This window comes from Neopelma chrysocephalum, unplaced genomic scaffold, assembly GCF_003984885.1.
Source record: "Neopelma chrysocephalum unplaced genomic scaffold, ASM398488v2 Primary Assembly neopelma1_96778, whole genome shotgun sequence".
In the NCBI taxonomy this organism is placed as follows: domain Eukaryota; kingdom Metazoa; phylum Chordata; class Aves; order Passeriformes; family Pipridae; genus Neopelma; species Neopelma chrysocephalum.
In genome coordinates, this window is record NW_020925422.1 from 1,304,142 (window position 1) to 1,319,070 (window position 14,929).

The 14,929-nt window shown below is 39.2% G+C and overlaps 1 protein-coding gene across 8 annotated transcripts in view; it reads left to right on the plus strand.

The window, feature by feature from the left end:
- Positions 1–14,929, plus strand: part of SEMA6A (semaphorin 6A) — a 118,371-nt gene that overhangs the window by 55,339 nt on the left and 48,103 nt on the right. For 7 of the 8 annotated variants that reach the window (XM_027709394.1, XM_027709396.1, XM_027709397.1 and 4 more), the window contains exons 4-10: positions 2,203–2,263; positions 3,774–3,836; positions 4,678–4,779; positions 7,506–7,596; positions 10,892–11,011; positions 12,028–12,116; positions 13,023–13,240. In XM_027709394.1, the coding sequence (XP_027565195.1) occupies positions 2,203–2,263; positions 3,774–3,836; positions 4,678–4,779; positions 7,506–7,596; positions 10,892–11,011; positions 12,028–12,116; positions 13,023–13,240 (744 nt within the window). Of the gene's footprint in view, positions 1–2,196; positions 2,268–3,773; positions 3,837–4,677; positions 4,780–7,505; positions 7,597–10,891; positions 11,012–12,027; positions 12,117–13,022; positions 13,241–14,929 lie in introns of those variants that run through there. The other variant, XM_027709399.1, reaches the window with a different exon arrangement.

Sequence of the window (14,929 nt, forward strand, 5' to 3'; positions counted from 1 at the left end):
TTGTTCATGTTATCTGCCACCCCTCATGTGTTGTACAAAACAGATCTTGGAGCATCAGGATGGGATGGCTCCCTCCTCATTTGCAGTTACATGTTTCCAGACGATGCACTGAGTGGCCAAGGGTCAAGCACAGCCGGTGGCATTATTTAAATTCCCTTCCTCGACAAGATTATGCCATGGCAACAAAACTCGGTTCTGCTCACTGGAGGTGGGAAAAACGGAAGCTCTAGGATTAAGTAAATTTGTGTTAGAATAACTTAATTAGCAGTAAGCTGTACACATACCACAGCTAGTAGATAGAAGGAGTTGGGCAGCAGTGGGAAAAGGAGGGCAAGAACAATCCCACATTGTCTGTGGTTAGCTGGTCCTCCTCCGAATTTGACAGCTCTTTAGCTCTCTCCTGGCACTGTTAGCAACTATGTTTCACATTCGGCATGAGAAAATTATATGTAATTTTCCTGATGCTAACCCTCTTTCAATCCCATAACTTAGCATCTGAGTTTTCTTTGAACTGTTTCTTGAACCAAAAATAAGTCTTCTGAAAGCTGTTTTATTGAGAGTGGAACTAAATAACTCTACTCTTTTTGATTACCACCACTGTATTTTCTAATTGTCTTGTTGAAAATGAAAAGATTGTAACCACTGGAAAGCAAGACTGATGATTAAAATCAAGAGCTGTGCTGGAAGAAGGTTTTTAGAGGTCCACCAGCACCTCATTTACAATTCAAGAGATTTTTTTCGCCACTTTTTATATAGCAGGAGTGACAGCAACAGAGAGCAATGTACATAAAGAGAGAACTGTGCCATAATCTGTGAAGATGATATCATGCTAGTAGGTAATTTTAGTACAGCACCAACACTGACCACTGCTCTGTCACTAAAGTCAGGTAAATAATAAACTGAAGCATTAAACCAATATTGGAAGAAAATGACAGCTCTAGTTTTACAGTCTGGAGGAGAAGAAAACCCACAACTCTTCAATTTGGCATCTTACAAAGCAAAGGTCCATAGCAGACAAATTTTTAAACACCACTTCCCCACACCAGTGCTGCCTCTTTCTCCACCTGAGAGAAGTTTTGCTTGTTTCTCTTACATCAGTATTTTGTGTTTGCTTTATTTAAGAGACTAGTACTGTTTCCCCGAAACCCAATAAAACAAAGCTAACCTTGAGAGCAGGGATTTCTAAAATGGAAACAGCCCGTATCCTGCTTTCAACAGACCCCTCAAACGCTGCGGATCGTGGTTCAGCTGCGCAGCTTCCTGCATGTTGAAAAAAGCCAATGTTATTTCACGGAAAAATGAGATGGTTAGTCCCAGTTTGATGTGCTCGTTACTACAGCATTGTGGGTTGGTGGGTTTTTTCAAATTTTGGTTTCCATACAGAGCTGTCTTTGTTCTCGGCTTACACAGAGGAGAATACTTAAAAATATCTCTTTACCTGAGTACCTGAGTCTATTTCCTCTTTCCAAGAAGAGATTGGCGGTTAATTTTAGAGTGGGAGAGGTTCTCAGGAAAACAGAAGAGTAAATGCGAGAAAAAAAAAAAAAAAGAACTTTTTTTCAGAAAAGTATTTTACAGTTTAGTTTGGCCAGCAGTGTGTGAAGAGAAGAATGATTTCTGGGAATGGTTTTGTGGCTGTCAGCCTTTTGTCTACCATATTGTCAATCAAAATATAACAGCTGAGGTTAGACACATAATTAAAAAGGAAAAAAAAAAAGAAAAAAAGAAAGAAAGAAGCATTAACCTCTTTTTAACCCTGAATGGCTAAATGTGACACAGTGACTGCTAGCACAGGAATCTGACAAAGGCTGCCCAAGAGCTATTGCAGCTGATTTCAGGATACAGAAAACATCTGCATGCTAGATTATGGCATCTGCTGTAGGACTGATAGAACAGAAATCATATGAGACTCATCTACTTTCCCAAATCTCATTTGTTCAAATAATTGCTTTTGGGAAAGAATCTTACTTTGAAGTTTGGTAGCATTTTTCTTTTTTTCTCCTTAATGCAAAGGCAAACAGTTTATATGCAAAAGTGCTTTTCTGGGAGAAGGAAGCTATGCTGCCAGTAATGTTTCCTCATAAGACCTGTGATTTTTTTAAAAATGTATTATGGATTATCTTGTAATAGATAGCTCTCTTACAGAAGATAAACTGTCTGACTACTACATTTGACTTTGTATTCGTTTGCCTTTGTTTGCAGGGACCATATTTATACTGTTGATATGGACACATCACATACAGAAGAAATTTATTTTAGCAAAGTAAGTAGCTTTTATCATCATCCAGAAACCAAGGACACTAGACAAATTTCAAATAAATAGGAAGATGACATTGTTTCAAAGAACTTGCCAGTGCTGCTATAAAAACTGTAATAAGCAAGTAAGATGGCATTGCTAATCAAATCTGGGGAAAGCTAGAAGAGCAATCATGTCCTCTGCGAATTTCTGATGAGTGATTTAGCTGGGCTGTTAAACAATCTGTACTGAAATACAGTGAGGTCCCTGATGGAACATCTGTCAAACATCTATTAATTTATATGCAGCAGTTTTCTATAACATTTATACTGTCCCAATTAAGTATAGTGAAACTTTCATCATAGAAAGCAAGTTACATATTTTCATGCACACAAATTTTTTTGACTCATGGAAATACTGACTAAATAAAATCTTATTGTAACATCACTTTGTAGATGCGTTCACGTTATCTCCATGGGAAGTTACATTCAAACTAGGAAGAGCTTTGCCTGCATTACCATATTGTATGTTACATACCGTATATTAACGTGAACATACTGAAAATAATCTCCCTTCAGCTCCTTTGCATTGCAGTCATATTGTGTAATGTGTACCAAACACAGGCTTGGTCCAGCAGAAGCTCATACGAATTTGGGCACTGGATGAATTCCACTGCAGAAAGAGGACAGTGCTTCATTATAACGATGAATGATGCTGAAGATGAACTTATGCCCAGTTACTCATCGAAGAGTGAGGGCACAGGCTTTTAGTTGAAATAAACATTTATGTTTATGGTTACTCTTTCGTCTTGGAGCCCTTCATGAATACACAGTTTACTTATCAGAAACACTGTCAGAACTACTGTGGCAATAGTGTCTAAGGTGATAGTGTCTTAGGCCATATGATTTTAACCAAAGTTTTATTATAATTAATGAACCATCCACATTTGGCCATTCCTGAAACTCATCGCAAAAAAGTCCAGGGTGGAATTTGCCTGCAGTATTCTAGAGAGAGTGTTAGCAGTTAAAGTCAGCAGTGTCTTGGTAGGTGGAGGGCTTTCTGAGCCTGCCAGCTGAACTGAACTGATAAGAATTACCTGAATTTGATTTCTTTGCTGATCTAAAATGTTGTCTTCCATAGTACATATTTCATTTAGAATCCATTAAAGGTTCATAGTCCATAAATGTTTATTCTGATTTGCAGAGCAATATAAGTTTAAAGGAAGAGAGCATCTAGTACTTTTAAGAAAAATCCACGTTTCTCGAAGTTGACCTCTTGTTAAGTTCTGTTGATTTAGGCTTAAAAAAAGAGGGATAGGATTCCAATCTAATAAATAGATGGCAAAACAAAATTAAGTGATGCTCCACATCACTGATCTTTCATTGTTGTGGTGAATGAGTGTAGAAAGGAGAAAGAGTGTAGAAAACTTTCAATAAATATATGTTCAACAGCTAGTCCCTCCTAAGGGACTTTTACTTCTGAAATCAAATGCAAAATACCTCTGAGTTCTAATTGATTTCTTTCTTGATCCTTGCAGAAATTGACATGGAAATCTAGACAAGCTGATGTAGACACATGCAGAATGAAGGGAAAACATAAGGTAGGCAATTTTCATTTCGTCTGCATCTGCTACTTTAGTTTAGATGCTTCACTATTATCTCAGGATGCTGTCTGTGATGTGGAATGGATCATGCATTCACTTCTTGCCAGTAATTGCTTTTTCCATCAACTTACCGAAGGCTTTAATTTGCAAAAATAATTCACTTCGAATGTGATAAAATATTACGACAGAAGCCACAGTAATATCCTGAAATGCTTAAAGCATTGAGAGTTTTGGACTCAATGCTTAGTGTACTGATTTTGCTTACCATTGTTTTAAGGCTGCTGTCCATCTCCCTGCAGGAATTTACTGAGACGTTTGTGTAAAGAATCAGAAAGAAAGAATGTATGGTGTTAGAAGGACTGTTTCTCACACCAATTTCACCTTGCTGTAACCTATGACTAACATAAGTAGTAACATAATTAAACATACTCTTTGATTCTGCACATCTACTTCCCCTTATAGTTACAGATGCTTTATGCCAGTACATTATAGTGGTGATACTGCTGTCTGACAGCACCATAGATGAGAACATCATATTCAGTCTTGAGTAAAGCAACATCTTTCAAACAAAAATTCACCTATGTGAACAATAGGAAAATATGAGCTGTAATGTGAGTGTCGTATCTTCAGTTCTTTGTAATTTTTAAACCACTAGAATATAAATTGCAAGTTGCAACTTGCTCATTGTCAGTTAAACACAGACAAAATAAAGGTCAGAAAATCACAGTGGCTACCGGCCAATTTCATTTTAAACCTGACAATGAAATATCATGGTGTAAAAATACAAACAGATACCCAAGATGCAGTAGTTGAAATAGTTTTTATTATTTTTCTTCAGGATGAATGTCATAACTTTATTAAGGTTCTTCTAAAAAGAAGTGAGGATACGCTGTTTATCTGTGGAACAAATGCATTTAACCCTTCTTGCAGGAACTACAAGGTATGTGATCTGTTTGTGGAATTTCATTTATGCCTTGTCTTTTGGTTGGATTTATTGTGACTCTGCTGGCAGCAGCATGAGATTGTCATTCAGCTATGCACCATTCAACTCTGAAGCATTTTTCCTGACTTATTTCAGTGCTATCAAGTTCAGTGTTGATTGGAATTCTCAGAATTTCTCAGATTGATTACCTACTTCTTTACAACTCCTGCCCATCAAGAGCATTGCCACTTTGCATTGCCCTCCGTAAGTGCAAGAGTCTTTCAGATCTCTGCTTGGGGATGTAGTCACTCCTCAGTAAGATCCTCAGCTTGTCACTGATCAAGTCATAGACTAATGCTGGGGGTTACTTCTGGAGTAGCATATTTTAAATTTTCTGTTATACTGTTCTCAATGCCAAAATGAGTTCTCTCATTGCTTGAGGACAGCAAAACCTGAGTTTAGTGTTGGGAACCCAACGGATAGGGAAGCTGTGGAGACCCTACAGCATTGTGTGCTGTGGAAGTGATTGAACAGCAAATCTCCATAGAGAACAATACAGCAGGACAGTGATGTATTCCACACTAGCTGGGGACGTGCAAAGCCGAAACGTTTTCTAGAGCAGTGAAGAAAAGTGCGCTGGTCCATGCATACTTGACATTAATGCCCTGAACCCAACTTATTGCTTTGGTATAATGTGTCCCTGTTACTTGCATTTCAACAGGACCCATTTATTGAAATATTTGCTATTTTCTCAGGCTTTCACCAGTATATTCTGATATAACTCCCAACAGTGGATGGTTCTGGAGTAGCTGAATGAATTTACGTAGGTGCTTGATAGCCAGACCCTGCTTTTCCAGGCACTTTTAAGTCCCACAGGTCATTTCTCATTCTTCTTCTGGAAAAAGAAAATTCAACTTTGTTAATACTGCTTCTGGCAAAGTCATAGCACAATTCTCATTTACTTTTTGAGTTCAGAGTTATTGTAAAAAAACAAAATAAAGATGTTAACGCCCAGGAAAACTACTTTCTTAGTGGTGTTCGCTGTGACTGCTGCTATTCCGTGATTTTTGTGCAGTGCTGCTTTACCTTGTCTACCTACTGTGATGGCTGCAGTCTAGGAAACACAGGAGAGAAGCTCAGGATAATGTTTCTTCCAGTCTGTGGAGGAAGAACCAAATTTGAGTAAAAATACAAGCCTTTGTCATGGTAACTGTGAGGTACAGGTAGCCGCTCTGTTAGCTGCTGTTTCTTTTTTTCGTTCTTTCTTTGCCCACTCCTAGTGCACAGTGAAGCCTCTAAGTGCTGTATTTAGTCTTCCAGAACTGTTTGTAATTTTTTAACTCTTAATGTCATGAATGAGGCTAACAAATTTCAGCCAGTCCCCTTGATAGAAAGCTGTCTTATGAATACTACAGATTTCTTTGCCATCCTGATGTGAGGGATAAAATGGCCCTCCTTACCCTTACTCCAGGTGTTTCGTTCCCCGTGATGCACAGCATCTGCAGATTGCCTCACCTGCTGCTGAGCCACAGGACTGGGTAGTGATCCCTCTGACAGTCTGCAGAAGGTCCCTCCTACACCTGCCCTGGCTTCCTGCATGTATTCCTGCATTATACAGAGAGAGAACTAGACATGTGCTAAACAGAAGTCAGGGCTGTCCCTCAGCCATGCCAGTATGTGGGGATGAGCCTAGCATGTGGAGCTTGGTGCAGGAAAAGTTGCTCAGGACTGTAACTCCTTTCCTCTCACTATCACATGAAATGCTTTTCAGCTGTTGAGTAAACAGAAAACGAATGATGAAAAATCATCCAGTGGAGGATGTGGAAGCTGTAAAATACAAACTAGAAGTTGATTGCAGTAGTTGATGGTGCCATGTGCATTATTTTTCATGCTCTGTGAATCTGTACTGTATGTGATTTATACAGTATGAGCTGCTCAAATTACCACAATATGCTAGAAAAGTCCCTATTCCAAAAATACAGTAGTATAAGAATCTTAAGGAGGTAAGAGGTGTACATTTACCCCTTAGCTCATTAAACCTTCTTGAACTTAGCATAAAGTTGATCTGTATATTTGTGTCATTGTCAGTGACCAGGGTGAATTTATTTCCCAAGAGTTACATATAAGCCTCAGATTTTACAATTCCTGCACAGATTAATTCTTGCCTGATGGTAAGAGGATTTCTCCATGACACAGACTCAACTGATAGTAAAGCTTGAAGAGCATCTTTCTGAGTATGCAAATCAAGGAAGAGAGCACCAGTGTTGAGACTAGAGCAGAAGGATCTCCGAACCTGGAAGAGGAAAATGCACATAGAGATAATTGTTCTAATGCTGTTTCTTCTGACTGCTGTGGTTTGCAGTCTTCTGTCTGTATAAGAGCGCCTCTGTTAGGTCCCTGTTGAGGATAAATTTTGAAGCCTTGCCAGAACCATAGACCACCACATAGCTGCTACAGTTCAAAACAAAGCTTGTGTACAGATAGAATATAGACTGAATACTTTTGTAAAATATGTTGTGTTAAGAGTGATTAGTTCCAAAAGAATGCCTGACTTACTGGACGCACTTTCTTCAGACTGATTTTATTTAACAGCACAATTTTTCTCAGGTTTTTACTTCATAGTCAGGAGCAGAGTTAGAGAAAGGACCTTCCTCCCTGCCCAGAAAAGAAGAACATTGTCATAAGCCTCATTTTGGGTAAGAAGTTCTGTTTCTCTATCTGAGGAGCTCCCTTTGGTTTTTCAGATGGATACCTTGGAGTTCCTAGGGGATGAATTCAGTGGAATGGCCAGATGCCCTTATGATGCAAAGCATGCCAACGTTGCGTTGTTTGCAGGTAAATTCATGGAGATAAACTTTTGCTTTCTGTCCTGAAGCCCAGGCTTGCCATAACACTGTGCCTCTTGTTTGAGTCCAGAATGCATAAATCTAAAGGGTGGCAAAGGGAGTGAACAATTACTAAAAATAGCAGGCATAAGGAAATCCCTAGCAAAAAAGCCTTCCTTGCTCTGGAATTAATTTCACTATCATAAACATTGCCTGAAACTTCAGTTTCCTGATTCAATATTTCGGTATTTCCTGTATTCTTGATAATATGACCAGTGAGGCACAATTTCTGGTGGCATCCAGCTTCTGTGAAAGTCAAAGGAAGTCAAAGCTTGTGTGAACTTTAATGAGGATTGGGCAGGATATTCTCTTTAACAACTCTAAGCCTAAGTTAACATTCATAATAAAAAGAAGTTAGGGAAAATGCTGTAGTGTGCCCTTTTCTAGATCTAGAAGGCAAGGAAAATTGATTTTGTTTTAAAGCTGAAAACATTTCAGTATGGTCTTACGAGCAGTTGTAGGCAATGGAGAGAAGTGTGTTGGTTAGAGGTGATTTATACTGCATGCAGCAGAATACAATTAGCTCTGATTTCTTCTACAATAGTTAGAAAATAGTTAGAAAAAGTGAGAGCTTATAATGGGGTTAATTTTGGCTGTGGTTGTGTAGTATTTTTGTATGTCTCTTCATGAATTCCTGGTTAAATTGTTTCTTTATTGAAGTTCTCTTAGAGTGAATCCTGATGATCTTTTTTTAGATTTGGCTGTAAAATAGGTGGTGAAGAAAATAAAGAAGTCATCCATGATAATGTCAGTCCTCTTCAACGGGTGTGATGCTAGAAAGCAGAGCCTGGGTGCTCACATGGAAATATTTAAGAATTAAGAGTGCAAAAGTATTTCAGCCACTCTCAACTGAGTCTGTGGCCAAAGGGCTCTATTAAGCACTACTGTGTTTGAGGTATCATCGTCTGCCTCACAAAGGAGAGTTTCTTTAACAGGTTTCATTTTTTTAAATTTTTTTTTTACTCTTTATAGTGTAAATAAATGGGTCCTTTTGTTTCAAGAATAATGGTGATGATGATGGTGCTAGTATGTAATTTCTTAATTACACTTAAAAGAACTTACAGGAGAAATTCTGTAAGTGAAGCAGGTAATTCATAAAACATGAAAAGAGAAAAACAGCTTCAGAGAAATAATTTTCCCATGTATCTCAGATTCCCTATCCTCAGGGCAGTCTGAATGACCTTTCAGAAGGGCCTTTCTCACTATACTGGCCAAGAAAGCATTTATGACCAGCCTATTGTAAACATTCACTTTGCATGCAGATGAAGTTTGGTAAGATGACTCCCACTTTGCCATAATAAGAAATCTTCGTATTATTTGAAAATAAAGAGAATATTTATAGAAATGGTCATACTCTTTCATGGTGATTCAGAATAAATTTGATACTGTTCAAATAAATACTTGTAGAATATACCCTGTAAATCTACTAGCTTCAGAAAATCACTGTTTTACAAGCCATACATATTGATACCCATGATAATTTTTCAGAGCACAGTGAAAAGCCACTTCAGAGCAGTTTAGGGCACTAATCCAGGTCATCTGAGTTTGTTGGGTGCACTTACGTGAATATGGCTCTTCTTGCAGCCTGTAGCTATTACAGCTGATATGTGGGAATTGTAATTGGTCACATGGTATTCAGGAACTTGGCAGGAAAGAAAATAAATGCGTGGTTGTATTAACAGGAGTTCAGACATCCATATCTAAACAATTCAGCTTTTTATTCTACTTTAAATTTGGTTTTCATATCAGCAGAGGGGGATGTTGTAATTATTTTTTCTGTTTTGCTAAATAAAAATGCTCATTTTGAAGTAGCCAGATAAGGACGAGAATTGCATGACTCAGTACAAGGCATACAGTTCTGCTAATAAAGAACAATCTGAATTTTAAATCTGAAGCTTAAATTCACAGAATCAGAGATTGTTAGAGTTGGAAGGGACCTCTGGGGGTCATCTAGTCCAACCCCCCTGCCAAGGCAGGGTCACCTAGGGAAGGTTACATAATGCATCCAGGTGGGTTTTGAATGTCTCCAGAGAGGGAGACTCCATGACCTCCCTGGGCAGCCTGTTCCAGTGCTCTGCCACCCTCAGTGTAAAGAAGTTCTTCCTCATGTAGAGGTGGAACTTCTTGTGTTTTAGTTTATGGCCAATGCTCCCTGTCCTGTTGCTGGGCACCACTGGAAAGAGTCTGGCACCATCCTCTTGGCACAGACCTTTGACATCTTTATATGCATTAATGAGATCCCCTCTCAGTCTTAAAGTAAATGATGTCTGAAAGTACAATGAGGAGACCTTGACCAATAAAAGCCTCTGTGCTTTGTCTTGGCTATGTCCTCAGTGCTGCTGCCTTCAACATAATCTCTGTCGAAGGAGATGTAGGCAATTGTAGTTTTTATGCAACGCAACAGAGACACAAGTTTCTGTCCTCACGCTGCAATGCTTGTGCGCCTACCAGACATCGTGTTTCAAGATCTATCTCACACATAAAAACAATCCTGTACAGTTACCATGATCTGCAAACAGATTAGGCAACGAATAAAATTTAAAAATGTTGCTAAATCTCGTGTTTTTACCTCCTGATAGTGTTGCATCTTTTGGTTGTCCTTGGGGTGCCATTTTGTAGACCCTTTCTTATCACTAGTCCTCCAGTTCTTAAGAGAGAGGAATGCATAATTCATGCCTAAAATGCATGTTAGAATAGAAACATTGACAGGCAATCCTCCTCCATCTCTTTGCATCGCTGTTTCAGCAGGGCTCCCAGCACGCTATTTAATTTTTTCCTAGTGATCTTTGGCAGAGGAAAAGTGCTCTCAAGAGGAGAATTTTTCGTAAGTGTCAATTAGCCTACAGTCTCCAAGACCTATCTGGTTTGCACTCCCGGTTAAAACTAACAGTTCTGTTATATTTGTTTTGCTCACATACTTATGCAGGATTTCTGAGCATTGAACCAGAGGCTTGTGCAGAAAAACTGGATAAGGTAGTTCAGTATGACATACCTAAACTGGAGAAGAATTATTCCATAAGGTTTCTTCTCCTACAGCATGCCTCTGAAATTACCATTTTGCAAACTAGTGACTTGCTTTTGTTCAGTACTCAGTCCCATTTACCCAGCTGGATTTTTTTCTCTCCAGTATTCCTAAGGAGATTGTGATGGTTTTGTTTCCTCCATCTCATTTGACTGGTGATAGAAAGCAATTGCATTATTTGTAATGCTCCTTCCCCTTTGTTTCTTCTTTCCTTACTCCCCAGAGGGAAAGCTGTATTCTGCCACAGTGACCGACTTCCTTGCAATAGATGCAGTCATATACCGGAGCCTTGGAGACAGCCCAACTCTGCGAACAGTTAAACATGACTCCAAGTGGTTGAAAGGTAGATAAACACACACGATGAAAAAAGCGGTATCTCTGATGAGAGACTTGGATTCCTGACAGACCTCTTTGTCGTTTCACCGGTGCTTTCTGGCGGAAAGAAGGAACTAGATTACATCTCTTGCTTACCCTGATCTGTTTATCTCTTTCTCTCTTCTCCTGATCCCAAGTTACTGGACCTAACAGAACCTGTGAGCTAGGTAGATCAGAATATGTGTTCCAGTGAGCTTTCCAAGCTGAAATCCACCAGTTTACATCTGCAGGGCTCAGTGTGCTTTGGCTGTGTTTGAAAATATTCCTGCCACAGGACTTTTAGGTAACAGTCAAGGCTTTATGAAGTATAGAAGGTTTATCCAGTAATGTTAAGATTCATTAATGAAAATAAATTATGGGAATATTGCACAAAGCCTTTCTGTTATAGTTCTTAGGGACTGTACTGCTGTCATTAAATTAGGCAATTTCTGTGCTCTAAATGCCCTTATTGTTAAGAACTGTGCTGTTTAGCTTTATGTAGGTGTTAGGAATAGTTAGCATTTGTAGTGATTTTAAGTTAGCATTTTACAGTGAGCAAAGCCATAGTTTGAAGTCTTTTTCTGCATGCAGAAATGTTTTGCCAGATGTCAACTTTAGCTGTCCCACTTTGCTTACTGCTACAGACACATGTGGACAGAAACAGTTACCTGGTTTGTTATTTGCTCCAGTCACAGCCTGCATGCCATAAAGAGCACTGCTTGGACCCCTCAGGCATTATAAATGCCTGTTTACTTCTCCTCTTGCTCCATGCAGGGAGCAGACTTAACTACTTTGCAGTGATGTTGCATAGACTTGTCCCCAGTTCTCCTGTCCCCAGACAGTGATTCTTCAGTGGTGATGTTGTTAGTTCTGAAAACTGATAAAGGTTGTCAAATGCAGATGTTTCACCCCTGGATATTAAGTGTGAATGTATTTGACTTCTCTTGGCATGCTATATGCTGTATGTGGTGCCTAAATAGGATATCTTTGGTTGGTTTTTTCTAGAACCATACTTTGTTCAGGCAGTGGACTACGGCAATTACATATACTTCTTCTTCCGGGAAATAGCAGTGGAGTACAACAGCATGGGAAAGGTAAGGGCAAAAACATTGCCTTGAATGACTTTGTCAGATTCAGGAGGAGGAAAACTTATGCTATTCTTGGACCAATGCTGTTAGGAGTGACCTTGAAATGAGCACTATAAGTCATGATGACAAGGTCATCATTTTGAGAGGATTCCTATTGCTCAAGCCAAAAGGTTGGTGGGAGTGAAACATTGCACTGTCTTGAAAGGAAACTGTGGTTTCTTACAGTGATGGTTTATGCTGCAGTCTCTTTTCTGAAATTATAAAAAGCTTAAGGCTAATGTAGTTAGTTCAGTATAGTAGATAATTGTTAAAAATGGATTCCAAAGAAGGCAAATATTTTTCTGTAAGAAGTATGAATTGGAGTGCTGAGTAAACAGGTGTAGGAATTTTGTGCTCTGCTATTCTGCAAAGAATAATTAAACACTTTTTGCATTTTTGCTAATTTCACAATAGCTTTCTGACTAAGCAGTCAGAAAAGCTGACCAAGGTCACAAAGGTGGAGAGCAGGAATAAAAGCCCAGCAATATTTGCATAGTTTTTAAGTGCTGAAAACACAAGAGTCAGAGCAGGCAGTGTGGGTTGCAGAGATTGTGAATATGAAATGTGCTTTTGTTTGGGGAAATAGAAAGCTAAGCAGTCGGTATGGAAATGAGTTTTATATGGGTTGAGAACAGATCTCCTGAAGGATTTATGGTTGTATAGTAAATGCCACAGTCTTATCTTTCATAGCACACTGTTCCAAAGCTTAATTTTTCTCTGTTTCTTATTTGTCACAAATTACAGAAATGTGGTATTAAATTAATAAGCACCTTGCTGTGTTATTCCAGATGTTTTAAAAGCAGTATTCCAGCAAAATCTTTGATTCAAACAGTCATTTAATTTTCTCCATTATTTTTGCTCTATTCCTTCCAGGTAGTTTTCCCAAGGGTGGCCCAGGTTTGCAAAAATGACATGGGAGGATCTCAGAGAGTGCTGGAAAAACAGTGGACTTCCTTTCTCAAGGCCCGGTTGAACTGCTCAGTTCCTGGTGATTCACACTTCTACTTCAACATACTGCAGGCAGTTACAGATGTTATCCATTTCAATGGCCGGGATGTTGTTTTAGCTACATTCTCCACTCCATATAATAGGTAATAGGCACAAAAACCTTTTACCTTCTATTTCCTTTATGTTTTGCTTTTCAGTGCAGTTTCTTTTCACTTCATGAAGGTACAAGAAGTGATTGCTCATACACTATAATTTTTATGTGCCATGCACTTACCAATAGTTTGTGTTTCATTTTAAGGAACCCTGGTGTTGGTTATTGCATTTTATATCTGATGACTAAAAGCAGCTTTGAGACATTTACTATTGGGACACATTCCTTGGACATACTTTTCTATCCATGGGAATAATTCACACCAGCCACCAAGAAGTGTTACAGCATGTAACTTGCGGAATGTTATTCCAAAGAGAAAATACCATTTTTTTTCCCTCACAAAGAAAGGACTGGGTCTGCCAAGAACCACATTATCTCCTTCCCTTTATTTCTTGCATCCCTGCTGACTCTTGCATTGATCCTTGACCCTGCATTGACCCTGCTGACCTTTGACTCTCCTGGGAGATTCAAGGTCCTAAGCTGTCTTGCTGGCTGGGAAGGAGGGTCCCCAGAACACCTATTTCATGTTTTGCGTGTTTATCCAAAAGTGTGCATTTACCTGCAAAGACTTTATTACTGTTACACATTATAACATGTTTCTCCAGAGTTTATTAGAAGTTTTATCCAACTATTGAGGACTCCCGGAGAAGTTAAAGTAAAATAGTAACATTCTAATTAAAAACTGTATTGCAATTTCACAGAGTAACATTTGAGCTAAAAGGGGAACTTTGTTAGTGAAATTCACCTAGTTTTGCTATACACTTGCTACCTCTTGTCAAAGCCTGACCTCAGTGAGGTCATTCACAGAACTGTCTTCAAATGAGAGTAAGCCTGAGCCTGTAATGTATAATCACTGCTTTTGACGTCAAAACAATAGGAACTGCAATGGAATAATTATGCTACTAGTAGGGAATACAAGCTTAAATTAAGATGATCTCTTTGCATGCAATCTGGCTTAATAAAAACAAGTGAACAAACAGAGATTCAACATCAGAAAATAGATTGTATCTTGCAATTATCTGAAAATTAAGATTGTCTTCCCATTCTGCTAGTATTTCCTGTGGTGTGTCATGAATAACTCTTTTCCTTAAAGCTTGCATTTTAAAATCTAAGTTCTTGGTGTAAAAATCAAGATACTATTTTATAGGCCCCAGTTTTTGCCAGACAGTGATGATGACAGGAAGCGTATATTCTTGGAGACACTTTGTTAGGCAGATCTGGCGGCCAGGAGGGCCAACAATGTCCTGGGGGGCATCAGGCAAAGCATCACCAGTTGGTCAGGGGAGGTGATTGTCCCACCCTGCTCTGCACTGGGGCAGCCTCACCTTGAATATTGTGTGCAGTTTTGGGCACCACAGTGTAAGAAGAATGCTAAACTATTAGAGGGCATCCAAAGGAGGGCTACGAAGATGGTGAAGAGCCTTGAGGGGAAGCCATATGAGGAACAGCTGAGGTCACTTGGTGTGTTCAGCCTGAAAAAGAGGAGATTGAGGGGAGACCTCCTTGCAGTTACAACTTCCTCATGAGGGGAAAAGGAGGGGCAGGCACTGATCTCTTCTCTATGGTGACCAGTGACAGGACCCAAGGGAAGGGCCTGAAGTTGTGTCAGGGAAGGCTTAGGTTGGAGATCAGGAAAAGGTTCTTCACCCAGAGGGTGGTTGGGCAGTGGAACAGGCTTCCC